The 26,682-nt window shown below is 35.7% G+C and overlaps 1 protein-coding gene across 1 annotated transcript in view; it reads left to right on the top strand.

Moving 5' to 3' along the window:
• The window catches only part of LOC135202550 (carbohydrate sulfotransferase 10-like), an 88,127-nt gene that overhangs the window by 2,895 nt on the left and 58,550 nt on the right, over positions 1 to 26,682 (top strand). Inside the window, exons 2-3 of the mRNA XM_064232031.1 lie at positions 25,010 to 25,152; positions 25,561 to 25,662. Of these exons, the coding sequence (XP_064088101.1) occupies positions 25,010 to 25,152; positions 25,561 to 25,662 (245 nt within the window). The remainder of the gene's footprint in view (positions 1 to 25,009; positions 25,153 to 25,560; positions 25,663 to 26,682) is intronic.

The raw sequence follows: 26,682 nt of genomic DNA, 5'->3' as shown, positions 1-26,682 counted from the left end.
ACAAGAAAACTGCACAGATTGGTCACACCTCAAAAACACATTCTTCAGTTCTTTTATAAACACGTTTTATTTAACAAGATTTCAAAATATTCGTAAAAAAAACATTTCTGTGATTATGGGTTCCTTACACATATTTAAGGAAAACGGATTTAGTTGTTTATAAATGAAACACGCATTATTTTTAGAACAACTTTCGTTTGCTCATGAACAATTTTTTGGTTTTTCACGTTGTTTTTAAATGGTGAATAATATCTAAGTGAAGTCGGTATTATTATGTCTATGAATTTAGCACTAAAAATTCAATGAAACATATTTTTTATAGTATTCTTTTTTATTATTATTTATCACCCCCGACCCGCCCGCCAATATTGCGGCCAAGGTCGAAGGGCGGCACTCTTAGCAGATCACACGGCACCCTTTGATGCTGCGGCATCGGTTTGGAACCAGAGTTCTAAACATGCAGATCTCCTATCTATCTTACAATAAAGAAAAAGGAGTAAGGGAGCCTATATAAATTTACCCTAAACCTCTATCATATGAGAAAAATTACATAATGCTAAGACAACTCACATTGGCATAGTTAACAATTGCCAGGTTCCTTAAATAATACCAAGCAGAGTTTGGACGTATTTAGAAAAGTTTTCAAAAACAATGGAAAAAAACCATATAAGAAAAATGGCATCCGTAAAATTCACCCTTCCCCACGCTCACCCGATGAGGATAATCCAGGACACACGCAAAAATAAGATCAAATTACTTCCTTTATCGTGTCATCACAATCCCTGCGTGTTTGGTAAGAATCTGTTGTTTGCGTGAGTCGGCCGGCATATCTGACCATCAAACCTTACACCAAAATCAAAATATTTTTCTTGTTAATGTTGATGTTAAATTCAAGTGGCATACATGCATACAAAGAGCAAACTTCAAATTTTACCACTCACATATGTATTATAGGAATAAATTGATGTGTTAGTGTATTACGTCATGTCAGCTTCTCTGGCTTGGAGACAGAGAGCACCTATAGATAGCCTTCTTGCTATTTTCAATAATTCACACATCCGTAGGTTTTTTCACTTCCCTCAATTTGACTAACACATCAATTTATTCCTTTAATATATGTTAGGTAGCCGCAGTTGCAAAGGTTTATCAACAAGACTTAGCAGGAAACTCTGACCTGTGGCCAAGCTACAAGAGCTCTTTAGTCTTCCACTTTTGTGAAAGCAATGTACAAAATAGAATCGAACATAACATTTAGACCAAAGGCCAAGCGCTGGGACCTATGAGGTCATTCAGCGCTGAAACGGAAATGAACAGTAAAAAGCTTTTACAGGTGTAACAGGAGAAAAACCTCGCAGTTGCGCTATGCATGAATTGTTAGGAGAGGGTGGAAAGTAAGATCAAAGAAAGAGAATATATACGGAGATGCAGTAACAGCATAATACCTAAACAACTATACATCAGTAAAATAATTTTTCTAGAAAATTAATGAGCAATTGCAGCACTAATAGTACACCTTTAAATTGTCAGTGTGTATTCCGGGATTGTTTCTTACAAATTTCAGAACATAAAACTAACTAGTTATCCATACAATGATTTTCTGCTCACACAATACCTTTGTTAGAAAACTGAGGTGAATGAAGCAACGAGTATTACATGATGCAGTGTTAATATGTGTACAGTCAACATACAAAAGGTAAATGTTGCACTGTAACGTTACATTATTCAAAAGACGTTTTGGTGAACAATTGGCATAACATGTTTAATCTCTTTATCTAGTTGAATACCGTACAGAGTAATAGTAATAATAATAATAATAATAATAATAATAATAATAATAATATAATAATAATAATAATAATATGTATTAGGTATGAGACCCTCCTTCAAACAAATGGAATTAAACGTGATTGCTGCATCAGTTGCATTCAATATGCATAGTCTTTCCTATCTTCGTCATGACTACTCTTTCTCTGTTACTGTATTTTCCCAGTACCTCTCCCCCATTTGTAATAATTTAACTTAGCAGGAATCACATTTATTAATTCCAGTAATAATGATAATAATGACAATGCTCTAAAGGGTCCACAATAATATAAAGTGTTAAGAGTCCGTGTATGATTTTTAAGACTTTACAAAAAGCTTTCGAACCCTTCCCTGGGTTCATCTTCAGTCCAAATGAACAATTAGTTACAACATGTACGGAGGTAAATCTAACAACAAGAGTCGTTGAAGATCGTTGACACCGGTCGTTAGCTCGTTAATGGGCCAGGTGATGAAGAAAGAGGGCAGTTAACTCCAACTAGGTGATTTCGTCTCCCCTATCAATCCTTCTGGCTGCAATTCTGTTGGATTTCCACAATGGTTGTTGCAACGTAGTAGAAAGTCCTTCATCCGAGGGCGTAGATTGGATACATAACCAGACTCCCCTGGGGCAGCAGTTACCTGGACAGGGAGAAGGAAGGCGGAAGCAGCATCAGGAGAGGGAAAAACAGAGCCTGTCCTACAGTTAAAATCTTTTAAAAACATACTGGTAATATAATAATTAACAAATGGGTCTTCGGTGACAAAAGACTTGTTTCCTTTGAATGATTCTCCTAAACTTATAGCAGCTCCATCGACTAGTCATCTGACATTTACATTGTTACTTTTAAAGATAATTTTAGCCTCGTTCCAGTTGGGTCTATGATCAGTCCTGAATGCATGTGCTACTATTGCGCTGTTTTGTGATTGTAGTTTATAAGCTCGCTTATGTTCGCCCAAACGCATATCTAGTCCCCGTCCACTCTCGCCAAAATATTTACTATTACAATCCATACACGGTAGTTCGTAAACGCCTGGGACTATGGTATTTTTACCATTGTTATTGTTTCTTACGGGGGTGCGTCTTATTATATTTTCATACTTAAACACAATTTTAGTTTCCTTCTGACTTTTGTTTATATATAAGCCCACTTATATTCTTCACTTCTGGATTAAAGGGAAGTGACACATATCTTTTTGGTTTTTCCTTGGTATTATCTTTAAGTCCATAGAACGACTTCCTTGCTCGCGAAATTGCTCTCTCAATAAAGTGAGGGGGATATCTAACACTTCTAAAAGTAGCCGTGATGTGTTTAAGTTCACCGTCTATATACTAGGGGTCGCAAATTCTGAATGCGCATAAAGCAAAATTCATAATAACGTTACTTTTTATTTCTTTTAAGTGAAAAGAATAAAAGTGGACATAACTCTCGGAATTGGTAGATTTCCGGTAAACTGAAAATTTGAACCTCTGGCTATTACAGTCCCTGAACACTAGAACATCTAAAAAAGGTAATTAAAAAAAAAACTTCTACTTCTGTTGTGAACTTAATTGATGTAAAATGCTATTCGCTATTTCTACTAGTTTCTTTATCTTTTCATCGGTAGCTTTAAAAATAATAAAAATGTCATCTACATATCTCACCCATAAAACTGGCCCATTGTTCATTTGGACTGAAGATGAACCCAGGGAAGGGTTCGAAAGCTTTTTGTAAAGTCTTAAAATTTATGCACGGATTCTTAACACTTTGCACTATTGTGGACCCTTTAGAACATTATATATACTCTCGCGATAGAGAGTTTTTCCCTAAAAATTACTTTATCCTCTCGGTGCCATCATCAAACGACGGAGCCGACTGAATGCAAGCCACTCACAAGAAGCTGCTTATCAATACAAGAGGTTCTTGTTGGATTTCTTGCTTTGTCTTGCTGTATCAAGGTCTGATAGCTCTTACCGTACATGAATCATTTTATCTCGAGATGGAGACATCACAGATAAGGTCTCAACTAAGCAAAGCGATGAGGCAAAGGTCAATTGGTTTTAATGAAAACTATTTCTAAAAATTTATTATATTCTAGTGAAGCAATTACATGCACCCATCATGCGTCACACACGCACATACGATAACATATATATATATAATATATCTATAATACCTATTATTATATCTATAGTAAGATATAATCTATATATATCTATTTATATATATCCTATTTTATATATAGATATATCTAAGATATATATATCTATTAGATTATTATATCTAATTATATATAGTATAATATAATATTATATATATATAATTATATATAATATATTAATATCTATATCTAGATATATATATATAGAATATATATATATATTATATATATATTTATATATATATATATATTATCTATTATATATAGATATATATAGATATATATATATATATATATAATATATATATATATCTATATATATATATATATATATATATATCTATATATAATCATATATAGATATATATATATATATAGAATATATCTATATATATATATTTATATATTATATATATATCTATATATCTATATATATATATATATATATATATAGATATATAGATATATAATATTTATATATATATATATATAGATAGATAAATATATATTATATATATATATATATTATATATTATATATCTATATATATCTATATATATATTCTATATTTATATTAATATATATATATAGATATATATATTATATATATATATATTATATATAGTATATATATATATATTCCTCATATATATATATATGGATATTGGTAGTCCGTTGTGGTCTGACTAAGACGAATCTGTGCATTCAGTGATGTGAACGTCTGTGACTCCGAAACCCGAAGCTGGAGGCATACAGGGGTCCACAGGAGTCACATTTGTAATCTGTGGACTGTATTACTGGATGTATTTTTTTGTGACGCCTGTCTCTTGCATCGGCAAGACGGCGTCTCCGATCCTCCGCAAATGTAGCAGTAGCTGTTCAGGTGAGGGTTCTCTATAGTTTTCTGCCTTTTGTTAAGGCCTCCATGTCACGAGGTTCGATGCCGCACCATTTAAGGTTGTTCTTGAAGGTGTCTTTGAACCTTAGTCTGGGCCTTCCTTGCTTGCGCTTCCCTGTTTCAGCTGGCCAAACATGAGTTGCCTATAGATGTGACTGTCGTCCATTCTGCTGACACAGCCATCCACCAAAGTTGGGCTTTCAGAAGCATCGACTTGACACTAGATGAGTCAGCTCTGTACAGCACTTCCTGATTTGTGAATTTGTCCTGCCAGAGGATGCCCATAATGGAGCGCAGCAATCTTGCAGGGAATTGGTTGAGCTGCTTGAAGTGTCATCGGTATAGGGTCCACGTTTCGCACCCGCACAGGAGAGAAGAGAGGACCACAGCTCTGCATATGTTCAGTTTTGTTGATCGTTTGATGCATTTCTGTTGTAGGACCGAAAGCTTAGTTGGCTTTTTGGATTCTTGAGGTAGAGATTGTGCTACCCAGGTATTTGAAGGTCTCCACAAACTGAAGTGTGTTGCCATTGATGGTGATGACAGGTTGTGGTCTGGTTATGTTTGGGGCTGCCTGGACTAATACCTCCGTTTTTACGAGGCTGAGTGTTACCCCGAGCAGTTGGGATGCCTCTGTGAAGCCGTCTACAATGGTCTGCAAGTGATACTCCTTGTGCACCATGACGGTGCAGTCATCAGCATAAAGGGCTTCGAGGATGTGTGTGCATGTGCGCGTAAAGTTGAAGACAACATTAGAATTGAGAATTATTAATAGAGGATTACGAAATAGTTAATTAAGCCACGGAATTCCAATAAAAGATATCAAGCTTTCAACCACAGAGGGGTGCAAAGTAATCACTACTGCAAAAACCAAAGGCCAGGGCTTAGTTGTGCTCAAGTTCACAAACCGAAAACTTCTAGCAGATTATTTTCTTCATTCAGTAGAAAGGAAGAGGTGAAATTAAGCAGCAAAGGGAGGAGCAATGATGCATCCAAAGACAAACAAAATTATCTGTTCCCTACGGTACCTGCTTTTGTTATCACAAACCAAACATACTAATACTTTTAAAAAGGAAAATATAATTTTTTATATATTCAATACATAACTATTATGTATACAAGAAGAAATCCAAAGTGTTAGTTAGTAATAGCATAATATTTATAACTTCATTAGAAAATGCACTTCTTGTACACACGGTAAATGATCTAGAGTTACTTTATTAAATATTTACAGTGGTTATAAGATATATAAAATATTTTAGCCAACTGAGGAGAAATCTGAATGTCTATTCGAAACGGAATTCCAAAGCATAAGTGCTTCTCTAGAACGAAATTCATTAATAAACCCTTAAACATGATAGAGCATTCTATTGAACAGAATTCGTCACTCACAATTATATATAATTGTGAACAAATGACCCCAAACGTCTTACAATTATTTAGTTTATCAGATGAAAATATAGGCATTCACATGATATCAAAGCGCGTTCTTGTATCATAAACTTTAGAGTGAAGCTTATTATCACAGATTATGTTCTTTAACAAAGGATATTGTTTCAAGCGGAAGCTAAAAGTGGGCATTCAGACTTATTGAAAAGGTAGTTAACTACCAACAGATGGGGAAAGCGCCAACCATCTGTCGGTCTACACTCCATTTTGTCTTCAGACTCAGGATTTGAGATGAGTGGCTACGATGGGCTATACATGGAAAGAACATCAGGTTTGTATGTCATACAAAATACAAATTTCTTTTATAATTTTGATATTTATTTCTTCACAAATAGAAAGCTTTTGTTCTTTCATATAGGGAAATTATCCTCCCGTATATATATATATATATATATATATATATATATATATATATATATATATATATATATATATATATATATATATATCAAAATCATAAAAAAATTTGTGTTTTGTATGACATACAAGTCTGATGTTCTTTCCATGTATAGCCCATCGTAACCACTCATCTCAAATCCTGAGTCTGAAGACAAAATGGAGTGCAGACCGACAGATGGTTGGCGCTTTCCCCACCTGTTGGTAGTTAACTACCTCTTACATACATATATATATATATATATATATATATATATATATATATATATATATATATATATATATATATATATATATATATACACACACACATATATGTATATATATATATATATATATATATATATATATATATATATATATATATATATATATATGTATTTCTGAACTACTCGTTCACTCCTGAAAAATGTAATCTAACACTAAAAACAATTGGCCTTGAATGGAGGAACGAGAGATCACAACAAAGAAAAGAGGAAAAAACTATGGCAGAAGGCCGATATTACTGAGGAAGGAGAAATTTACATAAAAGCTGGACTTTAGTTTTAAATGCACAGTATTTACATTAATTTACATAGGTCCAGGAACTAATAAGGTGGTTGATTGTCGATCCACTGGAAACACATGGTTGGGGCAACCAGACATTGAGTTCAGAATTTTGCACAAACAGGTTATTGAAATGCAAGGCTTATTCCAAAGGGTTCCCAAATTCTCCCACAATCAGACACAGTGTTTGTTTGCATAAGTACTGAGGCAAGGGAACACGTGGGTGAGTGTTATGCACTACTTGCTTTCAATAAAAAAAATTTACAAACCGCTCAGAGGGAATGGAAATGACTGGGAGTTTACAGAAGGAACTATTATGTTGATGGAATTAACTAGGGGATGTTTACTAGTATCACAATGGGAGTAATCACAGCATTGAACTAAGACTGGGGGAATGAGAAGCTAAACAAAGGAGGGGGAAAGGCGCCTTGGAAAACAATTCCCTGGCTGAACTGGAATTTACTCTCACAGTACCTGGAAATCCTGGGCTTGGCAGTCTTCTTATCTGCTGATATTTCTGTGCACTATAGAAGTATAAGAATACTTGGGACTTAGCCAGAAGATGCAGGAGGAGCAGAAAGGGTGAAGTGGTCTGCAGGGCAATGTCTGAGGAGCCTCTGAGCTCTCCTAGCTCTAAGGAGGTTCTGAGGACAAACTGCCGGGTCCCTGCCCTTTTAAAACTTCTCCTGGTAAGCGCCTCCCCAATCCGGATTTTCCCTGTGGGAGTAAAATTCAGGACAGCCAGTGGGAGCAAATATAGTTTTTTCTAGAGAATAGAGGCTTTCAGTTCAGAGGGGCAACTTATCTGGACAAGGATAAATGAGTCTTGTTATAAGATATCTTAACTTTCCTGGGTTCTGACTTAAAATCTTGAACACCTCCCCATTCTAGAGGACATTTCGACCATAGACGGGTTGGAATGGACAAGACAAACCAGAAACAAGGACAAATGACAAATATAAATTACTGAGCCTTCCATCCTCCCTTGAGTGGACTTATAATATAAGCAATATTCAAACTCTGCCAATTATAAAATTCATGAAGGTTTACTCGACAGGCAGAGGATTAATCATTAATTAGAAAATAAAGTGTGATGTGACTAAAGACTAACAACTTGCTATGCTCCAATAAAGAATACTCTTAAAATATAACGTTACACTGAAAATGACAAGGAATAGCAAATAATAGTTAGATAAACTTAACCTAAAGGGTAAATTATATCATATATAATACTGCTAGCTTAATTGTTCAAGGCAACACATACTATTAGTTTACCCTGATGGGGCGATATGACGCGTTCAGGTGTGTTAATGGCCCTACGATTTCGTTAAGTAACTTTGTCTCGTAACAAGAAGATGCCTAACTGTATTAATTACATCATAGTAAACATTAGTGCAAACTAACAAGGGTAGAATTAATGAAGTAATTCTCCGAAGAGGGGAAATAAGATTACGCAAAATGTAAGCCTCACCAGAGACAATGACAATTTCACAAAATATAAAGGTTAGGAAGTAACACTAAATCGGAATTCAAATCAAAACAATGAATAAACGAGCCAGGCTTTGAAAATATCTCTAAAGCTATAGCAATTTTTGCTGGCTAAAATTTTCCCTAGTCAAATGGAGTGCTAAATGCCTAGAATAGGGCACTGTGGCAATCGTGGCACTTTTTAGGATAGTAGTTCACAATGAAGTACTAATTTATATAAGGCCAGAATAGCTGGCAGGTGTGGCTCTGCCTAAGCAGAACATACAATGTACAATAAATGACTAAAGGAAGTAAAGAAGAGGAAAGGAAACTATGGAAAGAAGATATAGACAGTACAAAAAAAATAGAAAGTTACAAAAGGATAAGAAGGAAGTAGCAGTAGAATCTGGCACTCTCCTCTGGATGGAGAGGGTCAGAATTCTCTATAAGAGGGTGGCCCTGTGCCAGGCACTAGTGCGGAGAGACTACTGGCTCTCGTAAGGTTTCGGAAAACCTCTATGCCCTTTTCCCCTCTTCCTTCGACCTCTCCGAGGTCGGTTTGACAATGCCATGGGGGTCTTCAAGACTCAAGTACTCTGAAGATGCCGGAGGGGCAACGGCTCCGGCAAATTAGTTGCGTTAGAGATATTTTCTTTGTATATGTAAGTTTAATATGCTTTGTGAATAAGTTTTTGTTTACCAAAGATCTGAATGTGGTCAGCTGCCGCCCTGTATAATCCTTTGATTGTCTTGTTCCTGTGTCTGAGGAGTTGGGCTTAATCTTTTTGTTCTTAAATAGTACCCTATCTGTCACGTATACAACCTCTCCTTTACTCTCAATTTCTCATGTAAGTCAGTTTGTCTGCTAAGTAAAGGACATTGAGTCGAAAGATCTTGTAGAAACTCCATTGTTTATCTTTCCTTCGTGGTTTATACCTTTATATATATATATATAATATATATATATATATATATATATATATATATATATATATATATATATATATATATATATATATATATATATATATATAAATATATATATATATATACATATATATAATATATTAATAATATTATATATATATATAGATTATACATATTATTATATGTATATATATATACATAATATATATATAGTATATAATATATATGTATGTATGTATATATATATATATATTGTATACATATATATGATATATATATATATTATACATATATATGTATAGATATAATATATAGTATATATATATATATATATATATACATATAAATTTATATGTAATATAATATATATATATATATATATATATATATGTATTATATAATATATATATAATATATATATGTATGTATATATATATACATATATATGATATATATATATATATAATAGAGATATATCTTATAGATATATGAGTATATATATATTATGATATTTATATATATATATATATATATTATATACTATTTATAGAATATATATATATTATATATATATATATTATATATATAGTAGCTAATATAGATATATATATATGTATATATATATATATAGATATATATATATATATATATATATTATATATATATATATATACATATATATATGGTAGTTATCATATATATATATATATTATATATATATATATATATATATATATATATATATATATATGTATATGTATATATATATATATATATATATATTATATATTCTATATATATATATATATATATATATATATAGGTGAAGCCACAGGAAAATGATAGGCAGGAATCCAAGCTCTTTTGGCATGGTAGAAATTAAATACAGTTGGAAAGAAAGTGACCAGGAAAATAAAAGGATCAAGAATACCCGATGGTTGATTGTCAAAAGGATAAAAATCAAAGAGATATGCTAGGATTATCGGATATCACACGAGTATAAACTCGAACATAGATTTAACCATAAGAGAAACTAAAACGTAGCCATACAAAGTCCAAAAACATGAATAAATCTGAATATATTAATTTTGTTGCTAATATTTATCTACAACTTTTTTTTTATTATGAAGGCATCGAGTTTCAATAAATGAAGACTTAAATTTAGAACACTTCCATTATTTGACTTGATGATACAAGGTTCAATGATATTCTTTGTAACTGTGTCATTAAATGGGATTAAAACTCATGCTTGAATCCAGTTAATAAGATGATCTAAATCTCTCATGTGTACGAATAATGCATTCGATATTTATTCAGTTCTCACAGAATATTGGTGATGTTTGACTCGTTTTGAAAGGGATTTTTCAGTTTGTCCGTAATATATTTTATCACAGTTTTTAAAGGTATTTCATATATGCAGCCTGGAAGATCTTTAGAAGAATTTTTTATGACTAAACTTTTGACATTAATATTACTGAAAACACCATTTGTGTTAAAAAGCTTTAAAATTCTATGAATTTCTAAAAGCCTTTCCTCAAAGAGTAATTTTAGAATGTTATGCTTACTATATTCAAGTTTGTCATTAGTTAAAATAAATGTTTTCCTAGCTCTTTTCCGTGCCATATCTACATCAATAGTTTTAATCTCAGCGTCAACAGAGAATTTAACATTTTGATGGTGACTGGAGTAACAATGTAAAAAAAGAGGCAATGTTAGTTGATTTTCGAAAGACTGAAAGAGGAAATTTCTATTATTTCTTTGGACAGTTACATCAAGAAAATTCAAATTACAATATATTTCTTCCTCTATAGTAAATTTATAGAAGGGGTTACATTATTAAGATTAATAAGAATTCTTGGAGATTATTAGCTGACGTCTATTTAGCCTGGAGGAATGCAGTGTTTTCTCAATTCAGATTAGACTCTGCCCATTATCTGACTTCTACCTCTCTCTCACTTGACGCTTTCCTACGTTCTTCTAAAATCCGTCTCCCCCTCATTTCTAATGGTGAACTTTATCAATTAATTTGTAAAAATATTCGGGGTGGTTTTTGTAGTTTAGTTCAAAGACAGACTGTAGCCAATAATCCAGAATTAAATCCCAGTTTTAAGGTTGGTGATCCTCAATTGTATATACTGTACGTTGATTTCACCAGCTTGTATCCCACAGTTATGAGCAAATACAAAATGCCCTTGGGTGAAATAACTGAACTTCCCCCTACCGAATTTGAACGGCTTGTCGCTAGTCAAATTACCGCCATTAATTCACAGGGTGAATACAGTTATTTCCTCCTTCTCGATACCAAACGGGTTAGCAGGGATGAATGTAACTCGCCAGGATCTATCTCCCTATAGTAAAAACCTGCTGAATAAGTTCAATGTGACGCTGCCCAAGAAAAATGTTAAATTGATGGGTACGCATCTACCGATGCGTAATCACTTGATCTGCCTTCCCTTATTACAAACACTGATAAGACTCGGTCTAGAAGTTGATGTAATAAGGAAAGTGTACAAATTCAAACAGGATTTTTATTTGAGGGAATATTTCCTGGAGAATGCCAAGAGTCGAGCTAAAGAGTCTGATCCGGACAAGTGGAACACCATCAAAATCATAATGAATGGTCTTTTCGGTGTGACAATTAAAAATTCATTAAATTATTCCACTAGAACTGTTGTTACCTCCGATGAACCCTCTCTCCTAAGGAACATGCCCAAACACACGTACAAGTCTTTGGAAAAACTCGGTAATGGAAGGTACATTGTGAACCATTGCAAAGAGTCTGTTATGGCTGAGTCCCCGATTTACATCGGTTTCAGTATACCAGACATGGCGAAGGACACGACGTACCGCTTCTATTATGACGTTCTTCAAAATCACTACGGTGAAAGAGTCCAACTCCTTTATACCGACACTGACAGCTTGATCTTCTCCCTTGCGACTGATAACCTCAATTGTGAATTGAAGGAGGTTCTCAAGCCCTATATGGACTTGAGTAATTTCCCGAAAACTCACGAATTGTATGATGAGTCACGTAAGGGGGAACTCGGATTAGTCAAGGTTGAAACGGGGGCTGAACTCATGAGAGAATTCATCGGTGTCAAACCTAAGGTTTATTTATATCTAACTGAAAATAGCTGTAGTAACACCTTGAAAGGTATACAAAGATGCTGGCAAAACACCATTCCGCATAAACAGTATCGAGAAGTGATCGAGAAGAATGAGATCACAAATACACGTGTGCACAGTTTGCAAAGAGTACAAGGTACGATGTGTCATATGAGCCAGCGAAAGGTATCACTATGTCCTTTAGAGGATAAGAGATATTATGTGACACCGTATAAATCGTTGGCGTATGGTCATCCAGACATTGAGGTGGAGGAGAGGGTGGAGGGAGTGATGGAGGAGGAGGAACTGTGTCTACCATTCCGCCCACTATTCCTAGCACCTCGAGAATTCCTGCTCCTCCTCCATCTCTACACTCATCTTCACATCATTCCTCTCGAGTAAAAGGGTGTTCAATACGGCGAAGAGAGCACAGTAAAGTAGCGGATGTATAATCAACTCTCTCTTCATCGTCATTGGCATCGCTTTTACCTCGTCGGCAAATGGATTCACCCCATCCTCCCTTGAAGCGAGGGTGTTTCACCTTGACTTAATGGTCAATTTTGTGTTTTTGTAGTATGCTTAGTTTTATTTTATCTATCTATCTATGTAAATATATATAGAGTTACTTTGTATTGTACATATTTTATTATATTTGTATTGTAAATATCTTATTATATGTATAGTTATTTTGCACATATATTATGTCAAACCTTGTATGAGTGTCCTATATATATATATATATATATATTTCACTATAAAAATTAAACAAATGTTATTGCCGTCAACTATCATTCACTATATTGACGTCTATATAAGACAGATGAATAGAATACATGCCCTTAGTTTTGAGCGTGCTGACATCATGGCAACAGGTCCCTTCCCCAACCTGATTTTAAATCTTTTTGCCAATCCCGCCCGTATTATAATAGCGGGGTGTCAAAAGATCATTGAACTTTATGAAGCGCATTTCCAATATATTTTATATTGTGGGGTATCTGAACACCCCTTCGAAATGCACCCCTCTATAGGATCCAAATTTAAAGTCTCCGAAGAAATTTTAAATACCTTTGATTACACTGAAAGGGGGATTAAGGGTAATAAAGGCTTGTTATTTATACTCGATGATTGTTTCTTAAAGGCGAGTGATAATAAACTTGTCACTAACGCCTTCACAGCAGGAAGTCATTCATCTATTTCAGTTATATTCTTAACACAGAATATGTTTCATTCTGAAAGTTTAGTAGAAGTATAAACCTGAATTGTTCACATTACATTCTAATGAAAAATCGTGATTTTAGTGAAATTGATACTTTAGGTCGACAGTTATTCAGTCGTCAAAAAGCGTCAGCACTTTCGGATATTATATAAAAAGGCTCTATCGCGTAACCGGAACAATTTTTTGTTAGTAGACTTAGCCCCATCAACACCTGAACTGTTACAGCTTCGAACTAATATTCTGGGTGAAACGGAATACCAAATCACTTACCAATATGGATAAAGAAGAGTTAAAACTTCTTAAAACTTTATACGGGGATGTACAAGGTGTTGGTAGTTTCAACGGGGTAGACCCTTTATTCAGAGTAACGAAAAATATGGATAGCAAAATTACTCGAGAAAATGTTAAAGAATTCTTACGCGGGCAAAAGTCTTACACCCTTCATAAAATCACGAGAAAAAAATTCCCAACAAGAAAAATCATATCACCCAAACCTCGAGTGATAGCGAGTACCGATTTAGCTGATATGTCAAAATTAGCTCGGTACAATAATGAGTTTAAATATTTGCTGATATTTATTGACGTGTTTTCCAGATATCTACAAATTATTCCATTGAAAAAGAAGGATGGTGTCACTATGCGTCGTGTTTTAAAGATTATCGAATCTAGAGAATTGTCGGGAATTTCACGTTTGAATAGTGATGAGGGCAGGGAATATTATAACAAACACGTCAGAGAATATCTAGAGGGTAAAAATATAAAATAATTATATAACGTTTACTCACGAGAGATAAAATCATCTGTAGCTGATAGAGTAATAAGGACTATTAAGAGCAGGATATATAGATATCTCACGCTAAGAACACCTTAAAATATGTTAACGTCTTGCATGACATTGTTCAGAGTTATAACAATACCCCCACATAAAACTTTATGGAAAGGAACGCACCCCTCAAAAAGTTCACGCGTTAACCGCTAGAGAGGACACTGAACGTCAATTCTCGAGTATGTATAAAAAAGCTGCTCTCATTAGTCCATCCATTACGGGCCGAACAAGGGAAAGCCCCATGCCAACAAGAAGTGTTGGCTCAATACAACAACAACAATAATCCATCCACCAGTTCAATCTTCAATGTTGGAGATGTTGTACGTATAGCGGACGAGCATCGGAACGCAGTTTTTAGGAGGGGATATACTATTCAAAATACTCTAGAAATTTTTAAAATCCGAAAAGTGGATACATCGCAAAATCCTGTCATATACTTCTTGGAAGATTTAGCCAGTGAAGAAATAAAGGGAGTATTCTACCGTGAAGAATTAATTCCCACAATTCTACCAGAAATATATGATATCACTATTCTGAGAAGCAGGAAGAAAAATAATAAAACTCAATATTACATTAATTGGAAAGGTTACCCGAGTCAATTCAATTCATGGGTCGATGAATCTCAAATTGTACGGATATGAGCCATAAACAACCTTTAATATATAAAAGTAAAATCTTTATTTGATTCATCACATGTTTATCACCCAGCGAGATAAGTAGAATCATTCCAATCTTATATGGTGGTTTTGTTGCAACCGTATCGAAAAATTTTTAGAAATTTTATTTGCGGTTCTAACTCAAGATAAGAAATTCATTAAACACTTGAGAAAGTGTAGGCGTGAAATTTATCTTGTGTCCTGGAAAACAACGTCTGTAGCTAAGAAGAAAAATATATTGAAAAGCCGTAAAGGGGGCGCTATTTTATTGGTGTTACTACCTTTGTCTGCGAGTTTGATAGGGAGTCTTCTTAATTGACGAAAAATGAAGGAGTTTACGTTATCCCCGCCATTACATACGAGAGGTTGATGAATAGAAAGGAGGTTTGTGATAATATTGATAATAATTATACTAACTTTAATGTTAAAATGAATACCATAGATTTTTGTTTGTATTAACTGTCGTCCCCCAAGACAGGGGACATTTTCCATTTTTAAGAGTGCTGGATACATTTTCAAGAGGGAATGAGCAGTTCATCACATATATATATTTATATATATATATAAAGAGAGAGAGAAAGGTAAACTCAAGAAGTAATATTACTGATACAAGTGATTAACCCAGTGGAACCATTGTAAACATTCTTGCATTTTAAAAAAATATGAGGACCAATGGGAATGATTAAGGGATGAAGCCACATTAACGTTTTCATGCACTGAACATATAGTAAAAATTATAATCATTCAGCTGCAGTCTATTGATAATAATTATACTAACTTTAATGTTAAAATGAATACCATAGATTTTTGTTTGTACAGGCAGTCCCCGGGTTACGACGGGGGTTCCGTTCTTGAGGCGCGTCGTAAGCCGAAAATCGTCGTAAGCCGGAACGACACTTGGAAATATGCCTTAAACTAAGAAAAAGTTAGAGAGACCTTACCTGTGTGACATGCAAGTATTGCATGATGTGTAGTGTGGTTATTTCAATGGCAAAGGATGGTTCTTGAAGGTATAATTCTTTATTAAACTCTTGTGACACTATAAAGCACAATGTACTACACTTAATCCTTAGGTTAGATTATACACTAAACACTATTATGCACTGTACACTACGTAGTATGTAATACTTTGGTAGATCCTGGAGTACACTAAAATCCCAGTCTGGTAGCTCTGGAAGGTAAAAGTATAACACAATTAGTACAAAATACTACACAAAGTCCTGAATGCAATATGTAAATTATAGATATCAAGAGTAAAAGAGTTAATGTATGTTAATTAATTCCTTACTTTTAGTTTATAATTCCTTACTTTGAGTTATATCAAGAGTAAAAAAGTTAATGTATGTGAATTAATTCCTTACTTTTAGTTTAAAGTTGTCATGCTATGTAACCCTGGATGCACAAAGTCTTATGTGGCCCCATAGCCTACATCATTCAGGGGGTTCTGGAATGTACAAAAAATAATTAGTATGTCAGTAAGTACTCTATGCATATAAGTTACATACAGTAATATGCACCATACAGTGGTTTAATATCACATATATAACATGTATAAAACTTAGTTAATGTATGTTAATTAATTCCTTACCTTTAGTTTAAAGTTGTCGTGCTATGTAACCCTGGATGCTCAAAGTCTTATGTGGCCCCATAGCCTACATCATTCAGGGGGTTCTGGAATGTACAAAAAATAATTTTGTCAGTAAGTACTCTATGCATATAAGTTACATAAACAGTAATATGCACCATACAGTGGTTTAATATCAACTGGTACGTATGCATGTTGTAAATGATTGGTCTACACCCCCTGTTCAGCAGGGAGTGTACAGTAGTATGTAATTCCATGAGGGACCTTGATCACTTATCCCATGTGAGAGATCTTGGTCACTTTTTTTTAGTACGTATAAAACTTACTTAATGTATGTTTACTACTATGTATAATTCCTTACCTTTATGTTATGTAGTAACCCTGGACAAAGTTTTATGTGGCCCATAGCCTGCATCATGGAGGGGGTCCTGGTTTTCTGGAATGTACCAAAAAAGTATCAAAGTTAAGTCATGTATGTATGTTTAGTAAGTTACATACAGTAACCATACGTACAGTGGTTTATAACATGTATGTACATAATCAAACTTGGTTGGAAATTCCTGTAAAAAAAAGTTATGTACGTATGTAATACTACTGTATGTAAAAACCTTACTGTTCATACTTTGTTACACTACATGTTACATGTGATACGTATACTTTCCTGAAGGGTTTTTTCCATCCAAAAATGGTGCTTCTACTTGTAGTTATCCCTTGATGACACTTGTAGTAATTTGTTAGTAACAACCTGGAGTTGTGTGAAAAATGTTGGTTCTGGAAGGAAAAGGTAACAAAATTAGTGTACAAAATATACACTACAGAAAGTTGTGAATGCAATATGTTAATTACTGTAGATATATCAAGAGTACTAAAAGAGTTAATGTATGTTAATTAATTCCTTACTTTTAGTTTAAAGTTGTCATTCAATGTAACCCTGGATGGACAAAGTCTTATGTGGCCCCATAGCCTACATCATTCAGGGGACTCTGGAATGTACAAAAAATAATTTTGTCAGTAAGTCCTCTATGCAGAGTAAGTTACATACAGTAATATGCACCATACAGTGGTTTAATATCACATATAACATGTACGTAGTATAAAACTTAATTTAGAAATTCCTTACATAACTTACCAACTTTTAGTGAGTCTCAAAGCTGTTACCTAGGTTGTGGGAGATGGAGGTGGAGGTGTAGAGCATTCATGATAAGGATGCATTCCAAACCTAACTTCAGTGTGCTTTATCACAGATAACAGGCTAGGATGATGGGCATCTGGAATGAAGAATTAATATTAAAGGACAGTATGTAACCACTTAGGTGTACAAAATTTATTGTACGTATGCAAACATTAAACACAACTGAGAATTCCTTACCTTCAGCAAAATGAAGACATGTAGGCTATGTAGAGGTCTGGTTTATGTAAGTCACAGGTGCATGCCAGTCTGGAATGATAATGTAATAGTACATACATATGATTATAGTATCTATGTTACATACATAACATGGTTATTACATATGTAATAATAAAACATTAATAAAAAAAAATGTCCTTACCAAATTCTAGTGGTTGGCTTGCTTACTGGGATGGCCATATGGTACATGAGAGTGGGTGGCTGGGCTATGGAGTGGGATGGGCAGGTGCTTGGGAGTCTGGAATGATAAAAAATATATAAAATGATAGTTACTACTACTGTAACTACTGCACATGTTATTACTGTTTGACATATGTAGTGTGTAATACGTATGTTCAATATAATGAAGAATTCTTTTACCTGAAGGAATGGGAGAGGTGATACTACTCGTATCAACTGATTTGGGCTCTGGAGAGGTGATACTCGTATCAACTGATGAGGGAACATCTAGATCTGGAAAGAATGATAGGGTACATAAATATATTATAAGGTGGATGTAATTGTAGCATATGTACACTTTTAATAAAATTTCTATTAGCAATTTATAAAACATTTTATACAAATTTGTTAAGGATTCCTTACCTGATGTATAGGGCGAGGCATCAAAACCATGGAAAGGCTCAGGGTCATCTGGGTCACTGTCACTATCAAAGGGGTCTGAAATGAAAAAAAAAAATAATAAGGTTATGCAACATCAAACACATTGTACCACTATGTAAGTTAGTGTACGTATGTATGTAGGGTGTAAACAATTTCCAACATGAAAATGAGAAAAATGAAATTGCTTACCTGATTGTACACGTACAGGTGGGCGGGCTGATACAGAGGGTCCAGGTACAGGGGGATCTGGAACTGTCACAGGTAGTACAGGGAGATCTGGAACTGTCACAGGTAGTCACGGGAGATCTGGAACTGTCACAGGTAGTACAGGGGGATCTGGAACTGTCACCACTTCTGCAATAAAATTACAAATGATGAAAATTAATGAAGTTACAATTTACTCTTACATTTAGTTGTTACATTAAAAAATTAACACATTTTAATATGTACACTATGTAAACACATAAATTAGTAAAACAGTTCAGAATTCCTTACCAGGACTAGGAGTGGGAGGTGGTGGTACTGGAGACTTGTGAAAGAAAGTGTCAAGCCTGGACTGCACACTTCTCTTCGTCTGCTTCTCCTTCAGGGTCTCCTTGTAGAAAGTCACCAAATCCATGATTCCTCTCTTGATTTTGTCAAACCTAGAAACGTTAGGGTCTTCTGCCTCAAAAGAAGCCAAGGCTCTCTCCAGATGAGTAAAACCCTCTGACAAGCCTTTCACAGTTAATGACCTGGGTTTTGGCTCTGGTGCCGCCTCCTCTTCCTCAATCATTTGTTGTTCAAGTTCAAGTAAGTCCTCTGCAGACAATTCCTCTCCATGGGAAGCCAGCAGCTCTGTTACATCATCAGGTTCAAGATCTAGTTTCAGCCTCTTGCTTAGCCTACGATCTTCCTCGTCACAGTCTCGACGTCTTCTGCCTGGTCAAAGCCTTCAAAACTGTGCACAAACTGTGGACACAGTTTCTTCCAGGCCCCATTTAAAGTGGTCGTCTTCACCTCGTCCCAAGCACTTGCAATATTTTTCATTGCATCAGCAATGTTGTAGCCCTTCCAGAATTGCTTCAGTGTCAACTCCTTGTTAGCTTCTATGGCCCTCAAAGCAAAACGTATGGTCCTTCTAAGGTAGTAAGCCTTGAAATTAGCTATTACTCCCTGGTCCATTGGCTGTATCAGCGATGTGGTATTGGGTGGGAGGTACACCACCTTCACATTAGGATGCATGTCGCTCAAATTTGAAGGGTGACCAGGGCATTGTCCAGGACTAAGAGGGCCTTAAAAGGCAGACCCTTCGAAGTCAAATACCGCTCCACTGCTGGCACGAAATGGTCATTGAACCAATCTTCGAAGACCATTAAGGTAACCCAAGCCTTCTTGTTTGATTTCCAAATCACAGGGAGTTGACTCTTGAAAATGCCCTTGAAAGCCCTGGGATTCTCGGCCAAATACACCAGCAAGGGCTTCAGTTTCAAATCACCACTTGCATTGGCCCCAAACAGCAAAGTCAGTCGCTCCTTTCCAGCTTTATGGCCAGGTGCTGACTTCTCCTCCTTGGAAAGGTACGTTCGATTTGGCATTCTTTTCCAAAATAATCCAGTCTCATCCACATTAAAGACTTGGTCAGCCGTGTAACCACCATCCTTAATTATCTCAGCCAAACCACCTGGAAAACTTTCTGCTGCTTCGCTATCAGCACTAGCAGCTTCACCTTGCAGCTTCACATTATGCAAATTTGCACGAGCCATAAAACGGTTAAACCAACCTCTACTCGCGGAAAATTCACCACCAGCACTGCCTTCGCCAAACTTTTTCACTACTGCCTCATGCAGCGCTCTAGCCTTCTCCTGGATCACACTTAAGCTCACCGGAACATGTCGCTGGTTCTGGTCCTCCAGCCAGATCATGAGCAATTTCTCCATTTCAACAATGCTCTGGCTACGTTGCTTCTCGTTTATCACCGTTGACTTCATCGGTGCAGCATCCTTAACATGCTTCAGAATACGTTCCCTTTGTCCTTCACAATGGTTACCACCGTGGTCCTGCTCAAGCCTAAAGAACGGCCTATTTCGGTGTTAGTTTCTCCCTTCTCCGAACGCTTTACCACGTCATATTTGACCTCCATCGTGATGACCTTCCTCTTCTTGGATGAACTATCATCGGAGGAAGTACTTTGGCGTTTAGGAGCCATTGTAAATTTGCGAAAATGGCAAGGAATTTCAGCAACGTCTTAGCACACAACCGACTGAACTTCAGGCAGACACGCGATTGAAGTGGCGTCCTTTCGTATTGTTACGCTTGGCGTCCTCGACCGTCCGAGGTCGTTGTTCGTCAATTTACCATACAGTTTAATAGCGTTAATTAAATTTATGCACCTCCGCTCAAAAACTAGTTCTGCATATGAGGTATCGTTAAAAAGCATAACAAAACGTCGTAACCTTGGAATTTGTGTTGTAATCTAACCAGAAACTTAGTTTTTTTAATTATGTACTGGAAACAAGCAATGATTTTCCATTATATTTGCGCTTTTGGACTGTTTTAAACTGCGCATCCCAAGCTAGTGTATTCAGTCGCCCGCAAACTAGTTCCGCATATGCGGCGTCACTAAAAAAATTCAAAAAATACGAAAAAAAAAGTGTCAAAAATCATCATAACCTCAAATTTTTTTTTGTAATGTAACCAAAAAACATATTTTTATTATATACTGTGCTAAACTATAAAGGATTTTTATCATAGCATGCGTTTTTTAAAAGCGTCGTTAACTCAGAGCGTCGGAAGCGTCAGCGTCGTAACCTCGGAACCCAGGACGGATTTTCCATTGAATATTTAAGAAAAAGCGTCGTAACCTCGGAACGTCGTAAGCCGGAACCGTCGTAACCCGGGGACCGCCTGTATTAACTGTCGTCCCCAAGACAGGGCCATTTTTAAGAGTGCTGGATACATTTTCAAAGAGGGAATGAGCAGTTCATCACTATATATATATATATATATATATATATATATATATATATATATATATATATATAAAGAGAGAGAGAAAGGTAAACTCAAGAAGTAATATTACTGATACAAGTGATTAACCCAGTGGACATTGTAAACATTCTTGCATTTTAAAAATATGAGGACCAATGGGAATGATTAAGGATGAAGCCACATTAACGTTTCATGCACTGAACATATAGTAAAATTATAATCATTCAGCTGAGTCTATGATTTATTTAGTCCACCTAGAATAAATGTCTATATATAAAATATAAATAATTATCATGTTTGGTTTGACCTAGTATACTGAACATGAACACAGAGTTGGATCTATATCCGATTACAGCCCTTATTCTGCTTCTATGTCTACGGTCTTTACAGTTATCGAAAACTGCATACTAACGGGATGAAATGTTATTTTAAATCTTGTATCATTATCGTGATACAGATTTTCATTATTATTAGAAAAATCATGCTTTGAAATCTGCTAATTCATAACTAAACCTATATTTAGCCCAAAGACTGGATTATGCAGACTACAAAATGCAAGATCTTTTGGAAACACCATTACATGGCTTATAAAAAGAAAAATCTGATGATTAGTAACAACTATAATTCGAATGGCCAAGTGTTGTAACCTATTATTATTTATATATTCTTGAACGTCAAAAAAAAAGGTTTCATGTACACCGAATAAACTTTCATACTCGAAACAATGCACATGGGTCTGTTCTAAGACAATGTTAATTTTCAGCAATGGCACTACGCTAATAATCCTGTAGCCAGGGGACAAATTGATATTATTGTTGTTATCATAATGGCTGGAAAGAGTAGCTAGACGTTTAAATACGTGACTGGTTAAAGAGAACGGCAGTATGTATGTTAATAGACTTATATAAGTTAAAATATACAGAACAGATACAGAAACTGAAAATAACCAAACGTAGCGCGCCCGGGAGAGTAGTTTCGATGTGTTTTTTTTTACTTATTGCCGACAATCTGGGTAGAGAAAATGTTTGCTGACCGCACTCTTAGCTGACAGCTGGGGTCAACAAAGCTAGTTCCCAAAGAAAATGTTTTTGGGTTAATAGTTTTATGTGGGTTAGACTATACAGAAAAAGACACAGAAACTGATAAAAATAAAGCAAAAACAAACGTAGCCTCCTGCACTCAGGGTTTAGCGCACCAGCTATAGTAGTTGCCCTGTTCTTTATTTTATATTTTGCTGACAGTCTGGGTAGATTAAATGTTTGTGGAGAAGGCTCTTAGTTGACGGCTGGGGGAACGGAAGCTGTTTACCACAGAAAACGGTTATTGTTTTAAGCAATAGTTTTATAAAGCAACTAATTAGTCCATAAGAACTAATAGTAATGAGTCAGAAAAAAACAGTTAAGTATGAAACCAGTGGATTTGTAATACTGTCTTTCCTCCTCTCCCCTTGCCAAGAGCAGGGGGGATTTGCATATCCTGCAAAAAGACTGATACCCAGTCAAATAGCTAGTCTGTGCTCTTGTCCATCCAGCTTGTACAAGGAGTGGTTACTGTAATCCTTTAATCACGTCCAAGATTCTTGAAAATTTATCATTTATTCCTTCAATTTTTTTTGAGTTTTTTCCAATTATTTATGAGAGGGATTTTGCTGCTTGGAAGGAATTTTCTGCCGTGTGGTACAGCACAGGTAAGCTTAGATCAGCAGGCCCCTTTGGAGGCCGATTGTACGGGAAATCGACATAAATGTCCACCGAAGAGGTTCTTAGCCACCTAGAGATATATGATATTTTCTTGTGAAAGGACAGGTTTTTCACTGATCGCTCCTTGAAAATGTTTCCTGGTATCAGATCTTTGCACTTGGTATATGCAACATTAATTTCCTCATTGGAGAAGACATCACTAACAGATTGTATAGCAGACTTGACATTGGAACAGTTCAGTTGGTACTATATAAAGTAAAGACAATTGTTCATGAGTACAGAACTTTTGTGTGGGGCACAGGCATTGGGAGGTTCCAGGGTCACTTGCTTGATGGTTGGAGGTTGGTCGGATGACATTTTTGTGGGAAAGTGAGGACCAAGCACTAGCACATACATTGCACTCTTTTGCCCATATCCCAGGACCAATAGGCCTCGAGTAACTGTAATTTGAAATATTTAGAAGGCCGTGATTGGAGCAGAATGTTTATTAATATATTTGCAATTACACAACATTCTCTGGCTTACATACCAGGTAGTACATTGAGACACTATTAACACATTGCCTACTAAAAGAGGTATGATCACCAAGGACAAGAAACCCTTCTTTTTTTTGGTAAAGAAACACGAGAGAGACCTCCAACACATCCGCCCCACAACATGGCAGTTTCTTGTATTATAATTTATATCAAAACTTTGAGAAGGCAGCCTTATAGCAACTAGCTTACCAAGAATGCCTGATTATCAGGATACAACAAAAAATGTATCTTATACATATGTGTTGAAGCTCTCATAAACATCCTGGGGGGGGGGGGGTGTTGGTCAAAAGCCTAATATTAAAGCATTGGCCTAATAAACATATGAAGTAGCTGTCCTTGACTTCTATTGCTCTCTTCCTCAACCTCGCTTTTCCCTCCTACAGAGGTACTTTGCCAGACAAAGAGTGTCAGAGACTTGAAAAGATGTAGTTACTTTCCCTTTGGCATCTACTAGCCAGTCTCCTTTTACATGTCACTGCCATGGCTGACAGGTACCCCCTGACTAGTGACAGCTGATGGGGATGAAAACTGGCCAAGCATACTCCTTGCTTTTACTGCCCCTTCTGAAAACGGGGGTGGGGTTCTTTGAAAACTAAACTAAGAATCACTCTCATAAGGACAAAAGAAATCTATATTCTAACATTTCAAGAACCAGCAAATTCATGGCATTTAAACCTTCCTCCCCCACCCCAACAAATGTATTATACAACCTGAAAGCTTTGAATGGATTCTGTTAAGTGATAAAGCACAACATTAATAAGTTATCTCTCTACTTCCTACAGTCAGATCACCACAGATTACCTTTGGCATGAACTGGAAGAGAGTGCTACCTTTAAAAAAAAGAGCAATAGGCATTCTGTCAACATCTGCAGTGCTCACATTCATCATCTATGGCTACGGAACAATATTCATCTTTGAGGAAAAAGTAAGTTTAAATCATTTGACTTTCCTAAATGTGTATTAGTGATAGCAAGAAATGGCTTTTGATAGCTTTTCTCTTTGATCCAGATAGGGAAGCTAACTGTTTAACAAAGTAATCCAAGAGGATGAGGACTTACAGAACAAAGTAAAGAAACCAGAAATGTGAAATCACTTCACCTTCCAAATATGTTTGCAAAACTAATTACACAAGGCAGTCAGTGAAATTGCTAGAATTTAAACATTTTCAGAAGTAATTGTTGAAATACTCAAAAGGTGGACACTACTACCAGAACTGAAAATATCAAAAGAATTCTCATGGCTATTCCATTTCAATAGTTCCAAGTAATCAACTGCCCATTCTGTGATAGAGAAACAAAACTTATTTGCTCTTACAAAAAACTGGCTTTTGCAGGTCCTTATAAACAATCAAGAAATGCACTCCCAAGAAAATGTTATTACAGTCAAAGAGCCACAGAGGACGCACTTAGCAAGTCTAAATATGTCTCTAATTAAGGTAAGATGAACTGTCATAACCAGTACCTTCACTTCTTTCAAATATTAAACATGAATATGCTTTTTAAACTTACAAAAACTGAGTAGTAACTCATTTATTACCTGGGCACACAGTATACATAGCAGTGTGTAGACAGAAACGGAGTGCCTGACCCCATCCCTCGCTACCCACACACAGACAAAGGAAAATTTGTATTTCTTGGCAGTTAATCAAATAACGATAGCAAAAGACATAATGGACATACATTGATGAATTATATGTAGGCGAAATGGCCAGGAAATTCTACATTCAAAAATATATGCATGTGGTTGTTGCTGCTTTGCTTGATGAGATACATGATCATGATTAATGGGTAAAGAAGGTCTATACAAGTACTCCCCCCCAAGACAATTTTTAACAATTAATATTGAATAATTAATAATAAATAATTGGAAGATTTGTACAATGTTAATCACAATATCTTGTTGGTATCAGGAGCCATCCCCGAGTTCTTGATATCTGTGACTGTGGGGCGGTTTTGACTGTTGAGTCGTCTGGCGGGCTTGCCAGTTGGGAGTCGTCCTTCGTCCGGCCCCTGTGATGACCTAAACCTCGTCTCGGGATGTCAATTTCTTTGTTTGATGTCTTGTTTTGTGGAGGAATTCTTGGACGTCTACTGGTCTCCTCCCAGGTTTTGTTATCCATCAGGAAGGCTGGCTTCAACCTGTCAATGGATACCCAGTCTTCCCGCCCGTGGCTGTTGATGAGGTAGACCTTGTCCGGCACACCAAGATGGCTTATCCAACTTGATAGTAGGGCTTCTGCGCAGGTGCTTGTTGATGCTTCTGGTATCGGGGTTGTTTTCTGCCATCTTGTAGAACGGTCTATGACTGTTAGGAGGTATCTGGCACTCCCCCTCCCCCCCGCCCCATTGTGGCAGAGGTCCTATGACGTCCACATGAATGCACCCAAACTGTTTTCGTGGTTGAGGGAAGTCTCTGATGCCTGATTCCATGTGCCGGGTTGATCTTGCTTGTTTGG

This window comes from Macrobrachium nipponense, chromosome 30 (genome assembly GCF_015104395.2).
Source record: "Macrobrachium nipponense isolate FS-2020 chromosome 30, ASM1510439v2, whole genome shotgun sequence".
NCBI classification, from domain to species: domain Eukaryota; kingdom Metazoa; phylum Arthropoda; class Malacostraca; order Decapoda; family Palaemonidae; genus Macrobrachium; species Macrobrachium nipponense.
This window is presented reverse-complemented; position numbering and strand designations above follow the sequence as displayed.